This window comes from Aotus nancymaae, unplaced genomic scaffold, assembly GCF_030222135.1.
Source record: "Aotus nancymaae isolate 86718 unplaced genomic scaffold, 86718_ANA_hifiasm-v0.15.2.pri h1tg000014l, whole genome shotgun sequence".
NCBI lineage: Eukaryota > Metazoa > Chordata > Mammalia > Primates > Aotidae > Aotus > Aotus nancymaae.
The window spans coordinates 47909151-47931027 of record NW_026988425.1 but is presented as its reverse complement, the minus strand read 5'-3'; the positions used below and the strand labels follow the sequence as shown (position 1 = coordinate 47931027).

Genomic DNA, 21877 nt, shown 5'->3' with positions numbered 1-21877 from the left:
CATAACTAAAAATAATTAGAAGTATGAGTCTTGAAGACAAACAAACATGAGTTCATGTCCCAGATTTGGCACTTTGGACTTGTATAACTTTCTTTCTTTCTTTTTTTTTTTTTTAAGATATGGGGTCTTACTCTACTGCTCAGGCTGGAGTGCAGTGGCATGATGATAGCTCACTACAGCCTTGACCTCCTGAGCTGAGGTGATCCTCCTGACTCAGCCTTCAAAGTAGCTGACTACACACGAATGCCACTATGCCAGGCTAATATTTATTTATTTTCAAAATTATTTATTTATATTTTTTTAGAGATGCAGTCTTGCTATGTTGCTCAAGCTGGTCTCTAACTCCTGGCTTCAAGTGATTCTCCCACCTCAGTCTTCTGCATAGCTGGGATTATAGGCATGAGCCACAGTGCATGACCTGTGTGACCTTGAGCAGGCTATTTAATCCTTTTCAGCCTTGATTTTTGTCTTTTCTTTGCAAAATGGGGAAAATAATAGCTTCTGCTAATAGGGTTATTAATGAGGGTTAGTATACAAAATGTTTTTTGAATAGAATAGCCAAACAAAGCATGTGTTTAAATCATAATGTGTGACCTAAATGATGATTAACAAACAATAAAAGCATATATCTGCATATATATATATATATATAAAACCAGTGACTATTACAAATCTCCATGGATGAACTGATTTTTATTTTCTCTGAGTCTTGATTCCTAAGAATATAAAATCTTCACCTGAACTGCTCACAATCATGAAGTGTTGATTTCTGGGCAGAGATTACAATGAAATGCAATTCATTCAGGCTCAAAGTACCTTAGTAAATGATAAAAAATTCTAATTAAAAGAAGAGAACTTTAATGAAGAGATAGGAGTTTAAGTTGATAAAACTCCAATGTTATTGTGTACTTCTCTATCTATGATAAAACCACTTCTAAGACAACATTTTAATAATGTTGGCTGGTGATTTATAAACAGTATTTACTTAAGAATGGCTATAAAAAGCGAACATAAAACTTCAATGTTGCAGCTGATTTCAAGCATTCCTTTTAATAGATTCTAAGTACCAATATTTCCCAGAGGTATGATCACCTCAAATCTTTATATATAGGAAATTGTAACATGCTCAGTTTGAAATATCAAAAAACATTTAAAATAGACACCACAAGATGTATCTGTAGTTTAAAGTTCAAATTTATTAGGAGATTAAGAGATGTATTATACATGGACTATAAATACTGCACAGCTGACTTTATTCACAGTCAAGCACAGATATAGTCAGTGCCAACCTATTTTGTGGATACTCTTGTTCTTTTGTTCCAAGAAAAGTTTGCACCATAAGACTTGGACTTGGGTTTTGGAACTCTCCTCTCTTCAACATCATAGCTCCATCCTAGGGGAAATAAAACAAAGAAATCCCCAGAAACAGAATTAAAAAGGATACCTGAAGAGCCCAGCAAGCAGAGGCTAGCTTTTATAACTTAATGTTCAATTATCATCAAGAGTATATGTCAACACATCTGAAATATAAATACTTAGTATTTGTTCCCTTATAATCCTCTGTGAGAAAAGGGTCCAAAAGATTGCCTGCAGATGATTTACCATATCTCAAGTTAGTTAAAGATATAAACTATGATTCAATTTCTCCTTGCTCAATTATTGATATCGATGTATTATGTATAAATTACTATTACTCTGTGGTTTAACATAGGATTTTTAAAATAATAGCTACAATGAAAAGCGAAGAACAATGTAACCAATCTCACTATTCTTCTAAAAGTTGGTTTATTTACAAGTCTGGAGCCCTTCCAAAGGGATACAGAAAAATATGTCCATATATATATGTATACATACACATATGTACACATATATATGTGTGTGTGTATATATATATGTACATGTGTGTGGGTGTGTGTGTGTACTACATAGTTGAAGTGGACCATGAGAGGTTTAATCCCTTGGACTTGGACAGGCTGATTAAGCGCGAAAAGATTTTCAACATTTGTTTCAACAGCTATCTGCACTAGGTGGAATCACATGGGAGTACCCGATAAACAGTGCAAATTGTTAGGCCTGCCCAAAGGCCCACTAGATCAGACTCTCTGGTGGAGGCCCAGGAAACTACATTTTAACTATCAATTCCAGGAGGTTTTTATGCTTAAAAAAGTAAGGACCACTAATCAAAGCTGTCTATTCTCTTCCGAGTATTTCTATTTTCCTTCCAAAGCCATTTTAGTATTTTGTAATTTTGAAAACTGGGTATATGTATGTCTACATTTCAGCATTAAGTCCTATTCTTCAGTTCTCCTAAAATATGGGAAACAAATCAACATCCTCCTCCTTAAAAATATAATTAAGCCATTCTTTTATTCCCTAAGCTAGGCAACCCCTATAACATTCACTTTTCTTCATAAAATCCATTTTTCCACACCAGTAATTTATCCTTCTTCTCTCAGGACTTTATTCAAATAACTCATCTTGAAACATCGAATTCATGGCTGTATCATGCAGTCATGTACAAAATGTCCAAAATGTGATTATTATATGGTCTAATTAAGTGAGCTTCTTGATCTTGGTGAGTATAGTACTTTCTGCCACAAAGTTTACATCTCAATAGTCCCTTAGTTGGTATTCAGTTTTACCACAAAAGTTAAGCCTATGAGACTCAACTCATCAAAGTATACTACTGCTACTGTACATAAAGGAAAATAATAACATTTAACATAGTATTTTAAATTAAGCTTTTAATCTATTTTATCCATAATATTACATTTCTAACTGCTGGAACTCCATCCCCAAAGAAAGTCCAGTAACTATAAGGAAATCGGGAAGCAGGAAAGCAAATGAAACATCCAAGTCCAGGAGAGAAAATATTAATTTACTTGCTCAGCATAACCTTTTAGAGTAAAAAATATGTTTTGAGAACTTTCTTATCCATTTAAAAAAGTTACAAAGCTATAGCTTACTTTAATAGAATCTAGACTTATAAAGTAAGTACGTTAACAAGTAGTTATCTCCATTTCCAAAAACTTACTAAAGGGCATAAGAAAAGTTTGTATTTCATAAATTTGTCACAAGAGTGAAAGTACATGTCTTGGACTTCACAAGGACATCATAATTCATGTAAAGTGCTCAGAAAGCACCCCAATTTACAATCACTTATTGAGTTCTATGAGAAAGGCACTTTTACTAAAACATTTATATGAAATAATATTATTCCCCTTGTACAGCTGAGTAAACTGAGGCTCAGAGAGGTTAGGTAACTAGCACAAGGTCACTCAGCCAAGAAGCGGCAGAGTCAGGATTTAAACATAGATGGCTAGATTCTGGAGGCTACACCTTACCTATTATGCTACATCATCTCTTGTGGTTTATAGTAGGCACTCAACAAATGATAATTGATTTGGTCCTCAAATTTGATTCACAACTTCCTAACAACACATCTCTATATAAATTTCCATCACATTAGAGCCCACTAAATTTGAATTTGTGATGTTTCGGGTATAGCCAGCCATAATCTAACCTAGTTTTTTTTTTTTTTTTTTTTTTTTAAGACGGAGTCTTGCTCTGTCACCAGACTGGAGTGCGGTGGCATGATCTCAGCTCACTGCAGCCTCTGCCCACCAGGTTCAAGTGATTCTCCTGCCTCAGCCTCCTGAGTAGCTGGGACTACAGGTGCGTGCCACCACGCCCAGCCTAATGTTTGTATTTTTAGTAGAGACAGGGTTTCACCATGTTGGCCAGGGTGGTCTCAATCTCTTGACCTTGTGGTCCGCCTGCCTTGCCCTCCGAAAGTGCTGCGATTACAGGCGTAAGCCACCGCACCAGGCCCTAATCTAGTTATTAACTACAGAAAGGGGTTTTGGTAAGCAAATTAATAATGTGATCTGAGCATAATTTTAAAATTATAAACTTCTTAAGCACTTCCCATATTAACCAGCAAATGATGCTGATAATTACAGAAAATATTCAATTTAATAAAGGAGGTACAACAATATTTACAAAGCATTGCTATTCATTTAATAAATAATGATTGTCAATTCCATGTCAGAGACTGTTTTTAGACAGTGGAGGTAGAGTAGTGAAGAAAACAGAAAATTTTCCTGAACTTCCTGAAGTTAGTAGGGGAAGAAAAGTTAGTAAGTATATAGTAGGTGCTAACATAGTAATACCTAAATTATAAAATGTGTATGCCAATGAGCACTAAGGAGAAAACACTTAAGATGGGGTATACAGGGAAGCCCTCCCTCTCTGAGAAGTGGGCAGAGAACAGTAACTGCAAAGGCGCTGAGGCAAGAGCACTCCTGGTGTACCATGCAGTATGCCCTAGGCCCCGGGCTGAGTGCTTTAAATACATTTTTATTGAAATTTTATGTATGGAGTTTATAGGTAGCATGGCTATAAGGCAGGCATTATATATATCTTAATTTTATATTAACTTATAAGAAAAAATATAGCACAGAGAAAATAAACAGCCTAAAGTCACAGGGCTAGTAAGTGACAAAGCCAGGATTTTAAACCCAGATGGACTTTAACAGCTACCTACTTCATTAATAAAACTGCCATTTCTTTAAAAATACCCTGCAATTACAAATTTTATCTATTTCACTCATTTCCTTTTATTTGAAAAAGTATGTTGAAAAGACTTTTAAGAATCCCTGGAAAATAAATCTATGTTCTACCTATGCTCTCTCACAATTGTGAAGAAGGAAATGGTTTCTAGTGTAGATTCTGTATTTGGTTATAATGATCGCTGGCAAATTAACCCAAGACCTCCATAATCTTTTCTTGCCAAATGATAGGTAAAAACCTAAGTTCTCCCTCCTCTCACTACCTCCCAACACACACTCTCCAGATCAATAAAGACATTAGGAAAGAAACTGCAGAAGAAATGAGAAAGCACTCAAATATTTAGGAACTAGTACTATACACACAAACACAAACTTGACAGTCACTCTCTAATTCACTCACTTACTCTTTCAGCCACCAGGGAGAATTCTTTTTACTACATCAGATCTCCAACACAGATCTATTATCTATTCTGGTTATGAAGTTTCAAAATGCGGTCAGGGTCACTGCAACATGAGAAGAATTAACTTTTATACACATAAAAGAACAACTGGTTTGGGTAGTTTTATACACAAAAGAACAACTGGTTTGGGTTTTCTCCTGGTAACTAAGGAGTGAGCTGGCTCCTGGGAATTGTGAGCCAGATTACAGTTGCTGTTGGTGGTGATAACAACAATAAATAGAAGTATCATGACAGGGATTGGAATGTGGATGGTCAAAGCACCCTGTGAAAAACAAATAAAAATATACATAGAAGGAGCCTGCATTTGCTAATAGGATCCATCTCTATATAACTACCACTGGCCACTCATGATTGTTAGGATGTGTAAGGCAAAATATTTATTATCTTTCCATTTTTCTGTGGCAAACAACTTTGTTTCTAAAGTTGTACATGCAACTGTGCTTCTCTAAGTAAATGCAAAGGAGTGTATGAGGAAGTCCAATGACAAGTCACAATAGAGACTGAAACTAAAATCAGAATCCCTTTGGATTTTCTATTCATTATTCAGAACTTTTCTACTATGTAGGGCTGTCATCATAATAAAAATTTGCTGTTTTTTGAGATACTGTTAAGAATCTGATCACATTTCCAAGCATCCTCCTCCAAAGTATTTATCTTTACAAGGCCTGGATAAACAAATTTACTGGTACCACTATACTTGAATATAAAGGTTACTTGAGCAAACGGTGAGGTTAAGCTAAAAAGATAAGACTCTAAGTATAACAACACTTGAAAGGACATTAAGCATGTGTGCTTAAGAATGGGTAAGTTAGATGAATTATACTCATCTTTTCTACTTCCCATTTGAAACTTGTTCCTAAAGAGTATCTTGCAAGAAATAAAATATAGATATGAAATGTTTTAAATTCTATAAGAGTATCTTTTTTTAACTCTAATTTTTTTGTTGTTGTTGTTGTTAAAGAAAGAGCCCAAACTTGTTTTTCTGAATGGGAACATAGAAGTGAAAACACTTGCACTCTCTGAAGAATGCTTATATAAAATGAAGGTGTAGTCTACAATCACAATGGTCCCCTATGTTGTCCTATTAGGGCACTGAAAACTAGCCCTTGCTCTTCCCAGCTGTGCAACAGAAGATCAAAGCAATGGAGTCCAAGGCAGTTGCCCCAGGGATGGGTAGAGCTCCTACTGCTGCCGTCACTTCCTAGAGGAGAGTAGCCATATGGCACAGATTTGCCACAAACCCAACTACCAGCACCTAAATGATAACAAGCTGATTCCCTTTGCTGTTTCACATACTGAAACACTTTCACAAAAATATTTTGAACTTTAAGTCCTATTATCAGAGAAGTACCTTTGGAAAATGCTATCGTAAACTTAAAATGTGATCTTTAACATCCTATGCCCAATTTCTTTTTCTGAAATATGCCAGTTTATTTTGTAGGTCTCTACACTGTGGTTGGAATATACCATCTCCTATGATATAAATGGTATAATCTTTTCAAATGCCAAAAAAACCCAACCTCTGAACAAAACCAGACCACAATTATGAATTCCACATAAGAGACAGAAAAATAGAATTAATTCCATTCATTTTTATACAGAATCATTTCATTTATGGTTCAGCAATACAAAAATACAAACATCCATCAGTTCTTTTATTGCTCGTGAAATGTTTTACCTCAAGTAACCTTGATTAACATCCTGTGAAAGGTCTTTCTTCTCTAATAAACTAATTCAAACCCTGACATGAGTTTGGAAGTGAACAGCTAAATGATTTATCCTACTCTCCATTTGTGCACAGAACAAGAACTACCATGTAATTTGGCACAAACTGATGTAACTGACAGTCACTTCCAACTGAAGCATGGGATCAGAAAAGCAAAGCTTTGGGAGGCCAAAGCAAGGTATACTGGTACTTGGAAGGTTTCAAGATTCTTCACTAGGCTCCACATTATATCTGGCTGAAAGCAAAGCATAACTCTAACATATAATTTTAAGGAGGAGAAAAGAAAAATAGCTTTTTGGGAATTTCACTTTAAAAGTCTCTTTACTTTGAAATTACCAATTAGGTATATAATATCGGGGTGGGGGGCGGTAAATGGTTCGGAATAAAAAAGTATCCTAGATCTTCTTTAGAAATTACTATGGAGAAATAACAGAGGTTTTGGATATAATGGCAAAGCAAGTCTTTCCATGAAATTTACATAAAGTGATTTAAACAAGGAAATAAGGTGAAAACATGAGGCACCTGAAATATTTGTTAGATTATAATACCCTACACCTGCTATAGCTGTGCCACCTCTCTAAGAACAAAACCCCAAAATATCACTTTGATGTAACAGTCAATGCCCCTCTGAAATTTTACCTTTTCAAATAATACACTTGCTATATAATATTACTATTATTTTTAAGGCAGTAGTTGGAACTATTCAGCATTTGCCACAAAACAAGCCAAGATAGTAATCCATTACTCCAGCTTTTGTGTTCCAAAAGTACATCTGAAAATCAGTTATCAGAAATTTAGAACACATTTTTCTGGAGAAAAAAACTATATAAATAGCCAAAAACTACTCCCAGCGATTTGCAAGCTATGCATAGGGATTCTCAGAATCTTATTTAACCTATAATAAACCAGGAATGTCAGTAAGCCACCACACGTAATTCTCTCTCATGCTCCCTCTTTTGCTCTTGACCTAGCAGTATCTTCCTAGAAACAGACAGGACCTGGGATTAGAAATTGAGAGAAAAAAGCTATGTAGGAAAAAAAAAAACTTTTGTTAGGTTGTAGTACAAATAATCATCATTTGCAGATTCTGTATTCATGAATTCACCTATTCACTAAAATTTACTTGTGACCCCTAAATCAATACCCATGGTGCTTCTGTGGTCATTTGCGACATGTGGAGAATGCCAAAAAATGTGAGCCCTGAAATGTGTGTTACAGGACTAGGGTTACAAATGAGGTGAAGCAAGATAATGCTCTGCCTTCTTGTTTCAGGTCTCATACTGTCAACAAGCATACTATTTAGTGCCAATTTTTTTTTTTTTTTTTTTGCATTTCTGTGCTGCTTTTTAGTAATTTCACTGTTTAAAATGGTCCCCAAGCATTGTGCTGAAATGTTACCTAGTGTTCCTAAAAACAAGAAAGCTGTGCTATGCCAATATGTGTTTCAGATAAGCTTTGTTTAGGCATGAGTTATAGTGCTGTTGGCTGTGAGTTCAATGTTGATGAATTAGCTATATTAAATAAAGTGTCTTTAAAAACACACATATAACAAGTTATGTATTGGTTAGGGACAAACTATGTGACCAGAGGCCTGCAAGAACCTAACCATGTATATCCCCAGGAATATGAATTCTTGCTAATTTAGTGTTTCATAGTGAGTAAAGAGCATGATTGTGAATAAGGAGAATCAACTATATTGATATAGATAGATAGATAGATAGATAGATAGATAGATAGATAGATAGATAAAGTCTGTCCTGTCTCATAGCTTTGACTCCCCTCTCAACCCAGTCCTGGAAAAACCAGTTTTGTCTCAATTTGCAACTCATCTCAATATTTCTTTACCCTATATAAATTTGTGCTGTTTGACCTGTCCTTTGAACTGGCTATAACATTTGCCTGGCTCCCTTATATCAGAGGAGTAAAATAAATTATGCAATTCATGTTTATTATATATATATGTTAGAGTCAATGTATCTTTTTCTGGACAATTTCTTTTAACAGTTTTGGAATTCCCCCTGAGACATCTAATAGATTTATCAACCAAAGGCAGGCAAATTTCTTCATCCAAAAAATGGTGCACCTTATGCTTAAGGCTGCATACCTCCTTTCGGCTCTAAAAGGTGAATCCAAAGCGGCAAGAGAACATTGCTGACTCTGGTTTTTCTAATTTTAATTTTGCTCTCTACTAATCTGGGGAATTGGTTTTGCAATCTGACTATCTGATGATTCTTGTAAATGGATTAATGGTTTATAGAGGTCTATTCTCTGTTGGGTGGGAAAAAAAAAGAGAATCTAGTTGGTTAATCTATTCTATTTTGAACTCAAATCAATTAAGAATTTGTACTCAGAAAATATGGACCAGTAAATTTCATAACTTTGTATTATTAATTCATGGCTGAAAGTTTAGAACTGAAGTTATAAACTCTCTGTGTGACTGTATGTCTATCAATGACTGCATAGAGAAAAGTCTACTTATTGCATGTGTAGATAAGGCTTTTCTACCTTCAGGTGGCATTAATGAATTAGATTATAAAATCTTTTTAAGGAACTCTGTTCTGATTAGCTTATAGAGAAAAATAAGTGATTATGTAAATTGGATAATCTTAAAATTTTCAGAGAAGAAAATGGAATTCTAATACTTCCAGTGTGCTAGACTTAAAAAATACTCTTGGAGCAACTAGCAAACATTTTGAGAATTCAAGCTCGTATTGTGTAGGTAAATCTTTCACAAACAAGACTAATAATTTTGGTTTAATAAAAACAGCAAGGTTTTCTCTGGTTTATCAGTGTTAAATACACAAACACAGACTTTTATTTTACTTGTGTATTTTTTTTTTAAAGCTATACATGTTTACTGATCAAATAAGCCAGAATTACTTATTCAATGTTTAGTCGTGAAAAATGTAAACTTACGATTAATCAAATTGATTCATTATTGACAACTATATTTCAACAATAATTATGTTTTGTGTCACCTTCAAAATTAATTTCCAGGATTGTCAGGTAACTAATAGATATTTATTAGATATCCAGATCTTTTACTTATTTTTTTAAATTATTTTTTAAGGCTAGTCAAGTCAAGCAATGGGAGTGGAAAGGGAATAAAGAAATCTATAACTAGTTGTGATCAATTAGTTGTGAACCCCAGATCTCTTCTAAGTAAGACAGAATACTATTCCATTGATAATGATGGGGTTCAGGACATGCTACCCAAAAATAATGGCATCTTGGCATTTGAAGAAATAGAGAAGGCCACTGTGACCTCTTCCCATTCTTCTACCTTGAGGTAAACCATAAAATACTTATCTGGCCTTCCCATGAAAGAAGTCATAAGACACTCATGTGCCCTGTAACTCAGAGGCAAGGAATATCACAGAGGGATGAACACAAGAGAAGAATCTGAACAAACAAGCCTGGCTAAGTTCTCTCTAGCTTATTACCATTGGATCATACCTTCTTTATCCAATCATACTTCTGTACAACAATGTACTTTTTCTTCAAATTTACCATAAAATGCACAAGTATTCCTGTTTCTATGGGTCTTCATTTCTAAAGGCTGCTGTACCACATAAAACTTACATTAAATAAATGTGTGCTTTTCTATTTTTAACTGTCTTTTATTTATAGGAAAATACTGTAGGAGACTCAATCACAAACCTAGTGATGAGTTTTCTCCACTATGATGACTAAGCAAAATTTTAAATTTATATACTCTTGCTGCTTACTTCCATATGCTACAGAGAAGCTGTATCTCTGGGTTGGTTAATGAACATGTTCATTTTTGCCACCTGGAGAAGTTGCGGTATGAGGAATGCATATAGCTATAGAAAGTTTTTATGTATATTTATGAGCTCTGGTAGTCTACTAAAATGCTGATGTATAACCATTTTCAATTATCCATCTTCCAGTTTCTCTATGGAATCAAAGTCACTTTGGTTAAAAGATATAATTAATACACATAAATGAAACTTGAACAGGAGCAATGGCGGCAGAGAGGTGAAACTCTGCATGCAAGGTTATGAGACATGTTTTTATTTATTAAGGGAAGAAGAGAATAGTTATGTTCTCAAGTAAAGTGACTGACTGTGCCAGAAAGAAACAGAATGGTAAGAGCTAAGGTTCTTTACCATCATATTACCTTCTATGTTTAAGTTTTATTGTGACTTTGCAATGAGTGGCCACATATCATTTCTCAGGTACCTGTGATTCTGCATCTATCCTAACTGTTCACATCTCCTGACAACTTTTGATTTTTACCTTCCCACAACTGAATCCTAAATGTAAAATAAAACAAAACTTTCACCTAGAATTATCTTTGAGATTCCCTACAGGGCCTCTGGAAAATCACAAAGATACATTCTTTCATTTTGTGAAAAGAGAGGTGCTAGAAACAATTAGGTTTATTTTATATGCTATTATTAATGAGCCATTTGGGAAGAGTTGTCAACTATGAGAAAACTTGTCAATCCAGAAAAGATGCTTAGTCATCCAGAGGTTAAATTTCTATGGGTAAAGTTTTATTAACCAAAATTGTATGCTATATGTAAGTTCCTAGAGAACTATCAGTGCCTTCACTGCTCATGATGTTTCATTTACCTGATACTGCTTTACCTGAAAATAGATCATTATAGTAAGGTTTATCAGTCATAACTTCAGTTATTTTAAAAAAGAACTGCTGGGTGCAGTGGCTCATACCTATAATCCTGGCACTTCGGGAGGCTGGGGTGGGTGGATCACCTGAGGTCAGGAGTTTGAGACCAGCCTGACCAACATGGTAAAACCCCAACCCTACTAAAAATGAAAAAATTACCTGGGCTGGTGGTGCACACCTGTAATCCCAGCTACCTGGGAGGCAGAGGCAGGAGAAGTGCCTGAACCCAGGAGGCCAAGGTTGCACTGAGCTGAAATCACGTCATTGCACTCCAGGGTGGGCAACAAGAGTGAAACTCTGTCTTGGGGAAAAAAAAAAAAAAATTTAACTTGGTCACATCTTCTGTAGTTTAAATCTTGCATATTCTAGGCCAGTAAATGTCAACTGGAAATCCATGTCATTTATCTGAGTTTTATTAATATATAGATTTTTAGGACATACTCCAGACAATCTTTTTGCTTGGTATTTTTGGTATATTTTTAGTATATGTCAAGCTATTCATGGTATATTATGTTTCAGTTTTATTATGCCATATCTTAAGATTTTTTAATCTACAAAAGGGTTATGTTCATTCATTTTTATAAATCAGATGGATATTTACTGTCTTTGAAAATAGGCTTTTTGCTGAAAACTTTTGTGGATTAACTTTAAGTTGCATTATTCTTGTCATGAACTCTTAACCATATATTTCACTTTTGAAAATTACCAGTAATGGGCCAGGCATAGTGGCTCACACCTGTAATCCCGGCACTTTGGGAGGCTTAGGCAGGTGGATCACCTGAGGTCAGGAGTTTGAGACCAGCCTGGCAAACACAGTGAAACCTTGTCTCTACTAAAATGCAAAGTATTAGCTGGGCATGGTGGCAGGAGCCTGTAGTCCCAAATACTTGGGAGCCTAAGGCAGGAGAATTGCTTGAACCTGAGAGGCCAAGGTTGCAGTGAGCTGAGATGGCACCACTGCACTCCAGCCTGGGCAACAGAGTTGAGACTCTGTCTCAAAAAAAAAAAAAAAAAAGGAAAAAGGAAAAAAAAAAATCTTACCAGTAATATTAACTACAGCCATTTTAAGTCTTTTATCATCTACAATGGTTTTTATTTTTTGTTTTACTCTGATGCTTCTGGTAAGCTCTTGCAATCCGTTACAGGACAGAATGCTTTTATCTTTAACAAAGAAGAATTGTCTCAGAACCCTGTGGAAAAGGCCAGTGCCAGGTGCTTTGAGAGTACAGGTTTTTGATGCCATCACTTAAACAATTTTAAAACCATACAAGTAGACTGAGTCAGGATATCCAGAGCTCTAGTCAAGAAGCAGATACATTTATGATCAAGTAGAACAAATAATAATTATATAGGACTGAAGAAATGTTGAGGAATGATTTTATGTTTGGAATACTGTTATTGTTTTAATGTATTTTTTGTACATATAAGAAAGCCCTTTCTCTTTCCTCTATGGTATCTGTAACTCATTACAATTTAGTAGAGTTTGTTTTGTAAACTGAAATGAAATATTTGTAAATAATATCTCTCTCTGTGACCCCTCCAGAATTCAAAACTCTAATTCTTACTCTTATTTTCATGACAGTATAGCTATTTGCATATGTCCAATAACAGTATGTCCTCCTTTTTACAAGGATTTAATTGGAAACATTGGTTACACAACCAAGGCCTTACCTGGAATTACATATTCGAGAATGAGGCTCATTTAGTCTGATAGAATAAGTCACTTTTAAGAAACTAAAGATTGACTTCACGGAGCCAATGCTTACAAAGTCCTTCCAGGAAAAGTGGGCTGGCACTTGGCTTATAGGATTCCCAGACTTACAATAGCAAGAACTCAGGATATTTTGAGGATCTTGAGAAAGGAGGAATTTGCCCAAATAAATCTAGTGGCAAGTTCTTGGCTTGGTTTTCTAGCTCAAGAGATTTAAGAGTCCAATCAGAGATTCCTCGTAAAAACTTTCACCAAAGCAAACAAGAAAGCGTATATGGCAAATTAATACTCTTGCCACTCCTATGTAATTAACAAGGCTAAATATGATACCAATCTTATTTTGTGATTATTTCTAATCACAAAATGATTAGAAATAATCTCTCAATGAGAGATTATTTCCTAATCAAAAAGGAGAAGAAATAGAAAAAAAAACTTTCAATGGAAAGCTATGCATTGTCTCTAGCACATCCTTTCCCTTCCAGGTTATCAGATTTTAGATCAATTCCTTATCTTTCAGCTACTTGGCAACTCTTCTTAGGATGTACACCAGTTGATACATATGTAATTTCTGTCCTGTGTTCTAATTAATAGGCTTCTTCCACCAAAACCCAATTTTGTCTCTATTTGCAATGGACTACAACATCAGAGCTGTTTTGACTTTTACTTTTAACTGGTTATAATATCCACCTTGTTCCCTTATATAAGTAAAATAAATTCTTTTACTTACATTTTATACCTATATGAAAGTCATGATTCTTGCTTTCATTTTGAAAGTTATTATTTTTTTTAACAGATACATGGATGTGAAGTTGAGACCCTCATAAGAGGTTAAGTTAGGTGGAAGCCCAGACCTTACTGATGTTGTTCACTTCTGGGATAATTCTAAGTACTAAGCTGCATCTCCAATTATTTATTTCTTATTTTTCCTGGATCCAGGGCTGGGCTTGTTTGCTTTCCTTCCCTGCTTCTACCTTCTGTTACTACAGAGGCGGGTTTTCCACCCCAATAGACCCACTATCAACAGAATGCAGTTTCACAGCTTGTCCTCTGTCCTCCCATTCCTGAAAGAAAACTTCCTTTATTTTGAGAATTTCAAAGAGTTTTTATAGCTAAAACAACAATGAGAAAAACACAGGGGGTAAAATGACATACTAGAGAAAAGTCACAAAGTTTCAAATCAGATCAAACGGGAAAAAAGGCCATTTCTGGTTTTCATTAGCATGTAAATGGTAGTAGAGCCTAGTCTTCCACCATTCAAATTTTCCACAGCTGTCTTCCACCTCCTCTCTCCATGATGTAGCTTCCTCCTCCCCGCATCCTTCTACCCCATCACTTATTACGTAACACAAGGAAAGACAAAAGCCACATGGGTGAGAAAGGTGGGTCTTTTTAGTACACAAAGAACTGAAATAAGGCTCATCTACATTTCAGAGGAAACCCCAGATATTCTTTTTCCCTCTTTACAAAGAAACATTATCATTAAAGAGTTCCTGTGGAACAGATGCTAAGCTTAGGGGAAGATGTTTCGGATGAGGCTCTAAGGTTAAGGCTAAAATACACAGGGGTATTTATATTTGCTTTGTGTGTCAGTATGTTTGGGGGCAGGGTAGTGGGAAAGGGAGAAAAATAAGTCATAAGGAACTTTCAGTCTTTTCTTCTCCACTCCCCAATTTCAGAACACCAGCCTTCCATAAGAAGTGAGAGCTATGCAAAAAAGATAAGCTGAGGGGACAGCTGCAGACATTATCAATAGCAGGAGAAAGAGAACTTCTTTTTGTCTCAAAAATGAGAGTATTTTATATAAAAAAATGAACCTGCACAATACCTTATTTGGTTAAGAACTGAAAATATGATTAAAGGCGGACCTTCGGTACTTGTAATAACAAAACAATATAGAGATACCATAGGTATATAGTATATCCCTATATTATTGTCCTTCCCTATTATCTCTACTATAAAGATAATATAGAAACCTATAGCATTTCTAGAGTATACTATATAGAGTATATATCTCAACACAGAGATACTATCTAGATAATATATAGATTATATGTAATATGGTATATAGTCTAGACAAACTCTATAGTCTATTCCATGTGTTACATGTAAATTTTCAGTGCCGCAAAAGTAGCACTCGAATAGAAATTTCCTCAGCAAGGCATTTATTTCTATAGAAGGGTGCAGCTCACAGATGGAACAATGGTGAGCACACACCTGGACAAGGGAGGGGAAGGGGTTCTTATTCCTGAAGGAGGTAGCCCCTACTGCTGTGTTGTTCCCCTACTGGCTAGGGTTAGACCGCACAGTCTAGTCTAATTCCGATTGGCTATTTTAAGGGGAGCAGGGGTATAAGCCAGAGTGGCAGGGTGGGTAGTTTGGCAAGAAGTATGGTTATGGGACAAGTCAGAGCAGGTAGCTAGGAGTGACCTAGGTCAAAGCAGGTGACTGGAGCAGGTAACCAGGATGAGTCAGGATGAAGCAGGGGATTGGCGGAACAGATGTGAACTACTGATTAGAACTGGTGGAAAAGGTTGGTTTACTGAACTACAAGGAAGTTAAACTTTAAAATGGAGGACAAAGAACTGAACATACTGACATACTGATTCTTTGAAGAGAAACTTGAAGTTCACTATATCTAACACATATATCTATATAGTATAGAGATATTATAGTATACTCTAGAGGTACTATAGCAACACTATAGTAGCTCTGTAGAGACCTACAGTATCTCTGTATTATTTTGTAAGTAACATAAGAGTTTCTACATATCCTTGATTCATTCTAGGTAAGAGTACCTGAAGACTAGAACTGTATTTCTTAAGAAATATAACATTTGAAATTTTCCAAGTTGGATATGATTTTCTTGTTTCTCATATTTACTATATGAATTATTCAATGAACTATTTACATAGAATATATATATATATATATAATGTATATCCTGTATACTGCTAAATACATCAGTGCTGTTCAATAGAAATATAATATGAGCCATACATTAAGTTTGTAGTAGGCACATTAAGGAAATAAAAATATGTAAAATTAATTTTAATAACATTTTACTTAGTCTAGTATTTAGAATATTATCACTTCAATATGTAATAAAAATCGAGATATTGTTTTTTTCACACTAAGTCTTCGAAATACAGTGTGCATTTTACACATACAGCACATCTAAATTCGAATTAAACACATATCAAGAGCAAAAATTACATATGGCTAGTGGCTACCATATCGGATAGTGTAGATCTAGATTATTATTTTTTTAAGATCTACTAGCATCAAAGAATCAGAAAAACCATCAGACTTGGAATCTAGAAGGTTAGGTACTGTCAGTTAGGAGCTATGTGATTGATCTAGGGCTTGTTCTGTTAACTTCTCTAGATCTCAGTATCCTATCAAAGGGATAGTTTAGAATAAGTAACATACAATTTGGAAACAATTCTAATATTATGAAATAATCATTTTATGTATATTGCAATACACTGCAGGATGCTAACCCTTAATAAACTCAGGATAAACTCCAAATTAACTTAACAGAAAAACATTCATTAGATTGTATTTTACAAACACACTAAAATGTAAGAAGTTATTAATCATCCTACTATAGTTTTATTTCTTTCTTCAGGTTTCTAATTACAGGGACTGAACAGATTAACAGTTCTTCTAAAAGAACAAGTCACCAAATTAAGGTGATTTAAAGAAAAATTTAAAGCATAATCTGGAGAATCATTTACAACACTAATAAATTTGCTGTTAAAATACACCAATATTTATTGAGCACATTAAAAGATAAACAGGACTTGTTTTCCCTGGTAAATTCTTATAATCCAATATGCAGGATAAAATATTACAGTTTGAGTGTAAGAACTATGCCTTATTTAACTATCCCCAGAGCCTAGCCATAAGATGCTGACATACAATAGAGTGTGTTCAACATTTTCTGACTGAATACAGAAAAGGTAAAATAGAAAACATACTATAAGAGCTGCAAGAAAGGAACAAATTGTTGTGAAAGTTAAAAGGAAGAAAGGAGTTCATCCAGTAGGAGGTAGAAGTGAGTGAGGGGAATAAGAAAAGGGACCAAGAAACGAGATAACGTATGAAATAGATTTTGAAGACTAGGTTGGAGTTTCATAAGCAGGGATAAAAATGAGAAGGAGAATGGTATTAATGAGGTTGTAGAGGGAGGAAGGTGTATAGCAGGTTTGGCATGTCAGGACAGAAAGAGTTGGAATATAGTAAGATAAGCTTGTTAGTGCTTTTGTGATAAGTCAGTGCCTATCTTGTGAAGAACTCTGAATTATCAGTTGAAGAATTTGTCTATTCGACCTTTGAAGATGTTTGAATAAAGGGTATTTTGGCACTTATACAAATGTCAGAGTATTGAGGCAGTATACATAATGGTTTAGACTAGAGGTCACCTAACATTTTCTGTAAAGGGTCAAGTAGTAATTATTTTTAGGCTCTGGGAGCCATATAGTCTCTATTACAACTACTTTTCTACCATTGTAGCCGAAAAGTGGTCATTTTGATAGCAAGATTAACATAAAACAATGATGTCAGGTGGCTGCCCCAAAAGCTAATATACTCTTGGGCTGCATTAGTATTATTATACAGTTGAGGTTAGGCTTGGTATTAAGCCCACCGTATCTAGAAAAGTAGCAAATGTGGGCATTTAGGCCAAAGGGAAATTTTACAAGGAAAATGACAGTAGTAACTATTTTCAAATAATTGAAGTGTTATTAAATAGATTAATAGACTAGATTTTGGCATTAGATTTTGGCTGAAAGAAAGAACTTAACTGTACACAGAGGTGCCAAAACTGGAACAGGCTGCCATATATGTTCAACTGAAGTTTAACCAAATGTTAGTAATTTTACAGAGGAATTAATACACAAGGTCGGTGTTAAGACATGTAGTTTCATTCCCTGTCCATACTTTACATTACAGCAGTTTGTCTTTTACATGTTATATGAGCATTCCAATTTAGGTTTCTTTTGGGAGGTGGGTGTTCTGATATAGTTAAAAAGTCTGAAGCCACTGGATTAGATACATTAAACATTACATACATTGAAACCACTGGATTTCAACTCAAATTCTGTATCCCTGAATGGTTTTGATTAAGGTTAAGAACATAGAATCACATCTTGACTTTGTCAAAAACAGACCCAACATACCATTTTTTTCTGCAAAGAAAATTGCATCTTCTTTAGTACGGAAGGTTAGAACCATGTTGGATAAGGGATCAGCCCTGTAAGAAACAGTAATTTTTCCAGATTTAACATTAAGCTTTGGCAGAGGAAAAAAAAATCAATATTTAAAATAAAATAAACAGCTACTATAAAATAAGTAACTACTGATAGAATATTTTATTTGTAATAATCTCTTTAACTGTTAGTTTGAATACCTTTTCCTGTGTTAAATTTGGAAGATTTCTAACATGTATTGTCAAATGATAAAATTTGTCATTGCAAAGGCAGTTAGTCTTTAATAAAATCATTTTATTAAAATCTAAAATACTAATTTGAGATGAATTAAAAAACCCAAGAGGATTCTTAAATGGAGCTTAAAATTTACTAGCAAGATTACTGATGTGTAAAATTGCTAGGACTACCATTACCCAAGAAAATAAATGGCACTACCACCCATTCTTGTTTTTTTAAAATTAACTTCCTTTGAGTCTCCTTTTTGGAGATCACCCACTCTTCTTAACGAACCTGCCATCATTAACAATATTCTTTTAAAACATAAAGCTCCAAGATCTGACATACAATTGAATTCTTTAACTTAGGATAGCGTTAATGTTTACAAATCTACACAGGCTCTTTAGAAAATCCAACTTCAAAAAATGTCACTTTCTTTTTTTTTCTTTTTTTTGAGATGGAGTCGTCTCATTCTGTCACCCAGGCTGGAGTGCAGTAGTGTGATCCCTGCTAACTGCAACCTCTGCCTCCCAGGTTCAAGCTATTCTTGTGCCTCAGACTCCAGAGTAGCTGGGATTATAGGTGCACACTACCACACCCAGCTAATTTTTGTATTTTTAATAGAGGTGGGGTTTCACTATGTTGGCCAGGCTGGTCTTGAACTCCTGACCTCAAATGATTCGCCTGCCTTGGCCTTCCAAAGTGCTGGGATTACAGGTGTGAGCCACCATGCCCAGACTACTTTTCTTCTTATAACAAGGTAGAACACTGTTTGCTACAAATGTTTATTGTGAATCTCTCAGCGGTGAATACAGCATTCTATGAAATATTGTTTAGAAATGTGGAAGTAAAAAATATAGAAAGGAGGATTCAAAAAGTAATTTGGATAGTGGGTTCAAGTGATTCTCCTGCCTCAGCCTCCTGAGTAGCTGGGAATACAGGTGCCCACCACCATGCTCGGCTCATTTTTTGTATTTTTGGTAGAGATGGGTTTTCACTATGTTGGCCAGGCTGGTCTCAAACTCCTGACCTTGTGATCGTCCCACCTTGGCCTCCCAAAGTGTTAGGATTAGAGGCGTGACCCACTGTGCCCAGCCCCAAGGTTGATTTTAGATATTTTTCCTCCAATATCATTTTCATGTACTAGATACCAATGAACATCAGTAAGCCAAAAAATATCGAAAACTGTTTCATAATTATAATGTCCAATATTGGTTGGCAGATTGCTTTTTGTTCTACACCATAAAACAGACTTTGTGAAGATACCTACCATTTGTGAATTTCAATGATCATTTTCTGCTTATGAGCAAAGTCTATTTAATATTATTCAAAACAGATGTAAATGTCAATACAACATAAAAATTAGTATTGTAAATATCAACTGACTCTTCACCTAAAAGAACTATTTATGCATAAAAGGTATTGGTGAAACATTTTGGCAATGAGAATTTTTATTAGATGCCCTCTGAATGGCACACAACAGCAAGTGAATGAGTTTCAGAATCTTGGGAGGCTTAGCTTATTTACTATTTTTTAGTTTAAGTATCAGTAGCAGTTATAAGCGGCTCTAAATGCTGTTAGTTTGATTAGCACCACTTAGAAATATCAGGTGGTCATTTTTCTGCAAATAGAATAGACATATATAATAAAGACCATAGAGGAAAAAATATATAATACTAAAACCAATATATTAATAAATGCTTTTGTTATTTAAAAACATTCATAAGGTAAGAAATGTCAAATAGCTAGGCAAAGACTAAAATTATATTCTGCTATAGAAGTGTACATGTGTACACTCCCACCACCCTGCATCAGGCCAATTCCACTGATTGAGTGAATGCAAAAATGCTAAGTACATATTAACAAATCAAGTAATATATTTTAAAAATAGTACATCTATGTCCGATGATAACACATCTAATTGGATCAGAAAATATTTAACTGAAATTCACTACATGTCAACAGATTAAAGAAAATGCCCTTCAATAGATGTTACAGAAACATTAAATAAAATTCAATACCCATTCTGATTAAAAAAAAATTATTGGTAGATCAAGATTAGAAAAGAACTTTATCCATTGTATTATATCAGAAACATTTCTGCTAAAGAAGGAAAGAGGCAATAAGGATGTTGGATATCACCACTAATATTCAACCTTGCAAATTACAGCCAATGCAACAAGGCAAGAAAGAGAAATTGGCCATAAGGAGAAAACAAACTGCTACTATTGTTAGATTATACAAGTAAAAAATCAAAGTGAATCCCTTGAAAAACCATGAGAACTAAAGAGATAGTACATAATATGACTTATATGCAAAATCAACTTTAAATATTAGCAGTACTCAACTAGAAAATGTAATGAAGAAACATCATCTGAAATAGTGATAAAACTAGGCATAATTTTAATAAGAAATGTAAAAACATTTCATCAAAAGACATATAAACTTAAATATATGCATATGCATACACTGAAAAAAGTCTGGAAGAATATATACCAAATTGTTGTAGGGGCTTCTAGGGAGAGGTAGGGGGTATACTGGTGAGAGGGTAGTAAGCAGAGGAGGGAGAGGAGTAACTGGTAATGTTCCTGGCTTATTCTACATATATTATGAAACATATAACTATAGTTTAAATCTACAGTGCAAACACAGTCATTTACTTGCTCAAAAGTTAGTAATGAAATGAAAAGTAGAATCCTTATATATTTAAATTTCATAAAAAAACTGAATCACCTGATCAAAGCAAATTTTAAAAGCAAGGATTGGCAATGTGTTAGAACAGTGTAAAGGGGAAAGATGATGCAGGCAATACTTTCATTTGCTACTTACTAATAATCAAAAGAACTATCTGTAAACCTAAGTAAGATGTCCACTTTGATGACTTAAGGCTTGAGGACTCAAGTGATGAGACAATTTGCAACATCTACATTAGTGCACATCTCTGCTTAAACTGTTTGACCTTCTATGTCCACGATGACATGGAACAAATCCTTGTTTCCAGAAGTTGAATGACAGAATCATAATTTTCTAATGAAAAAGTACTTAAAAAACTTAACACAGAAGTCACATTTTCAGAATGTGATTAAATTAACACAGTAAGTATTGAGTCCAATGTTCACTGAGTTTCAATAACCAATGTACATTAATACAGTTGAGGAAAAAAATCATTTTTAGGTGTTATCAAAATTAAAGTCTTGCTTACAGAAATAAATGAAAAGTATTTACTAACCTACAAAATAAAAGATTGTAAAAAAAAAAAAAGATTAATAACCAATAGCAATCTTCAGCAACTTGTTACAATATCAGACAAGGATAAGTCATGCTCTCT

General features: G+C 34.6%; 1 protein-coding gene across 2 annotated transcripts in view; it reads right to left on the bottom strand.

Moving 5' to 3' along the window:
- Positions 1-1176: 1176 nt before the first annotated feature.
- The window catches only part of NDUFS4 (NADH:ubiquinone oxidoreductase subunit S4), a 108045-nt gene continuing 87344 nt past the window's right edge, over positions 1177-21877 (bottom strand). The window contains exons 4-5 of one of the 2 annotated variants that reach the window (XM_012449571.3): positions 18304-18377; positions 1177-1393 (exon numbers count right to left, since the gene is read on the bottom strand). In XM_012449571.3, the coding sequence (XP_012304994.1) occupies positions 1290-1393; positions 18304-18377 (178 nt within the window). In that variant the 3' untranslated portion in view covers positions 1177-1289. The remainder of the gene's footprint in view (positions 1394-18303; positions 18378-21877) is intronic. The other variant, XM_021670205.2, reaches the window with a different exon arrangement.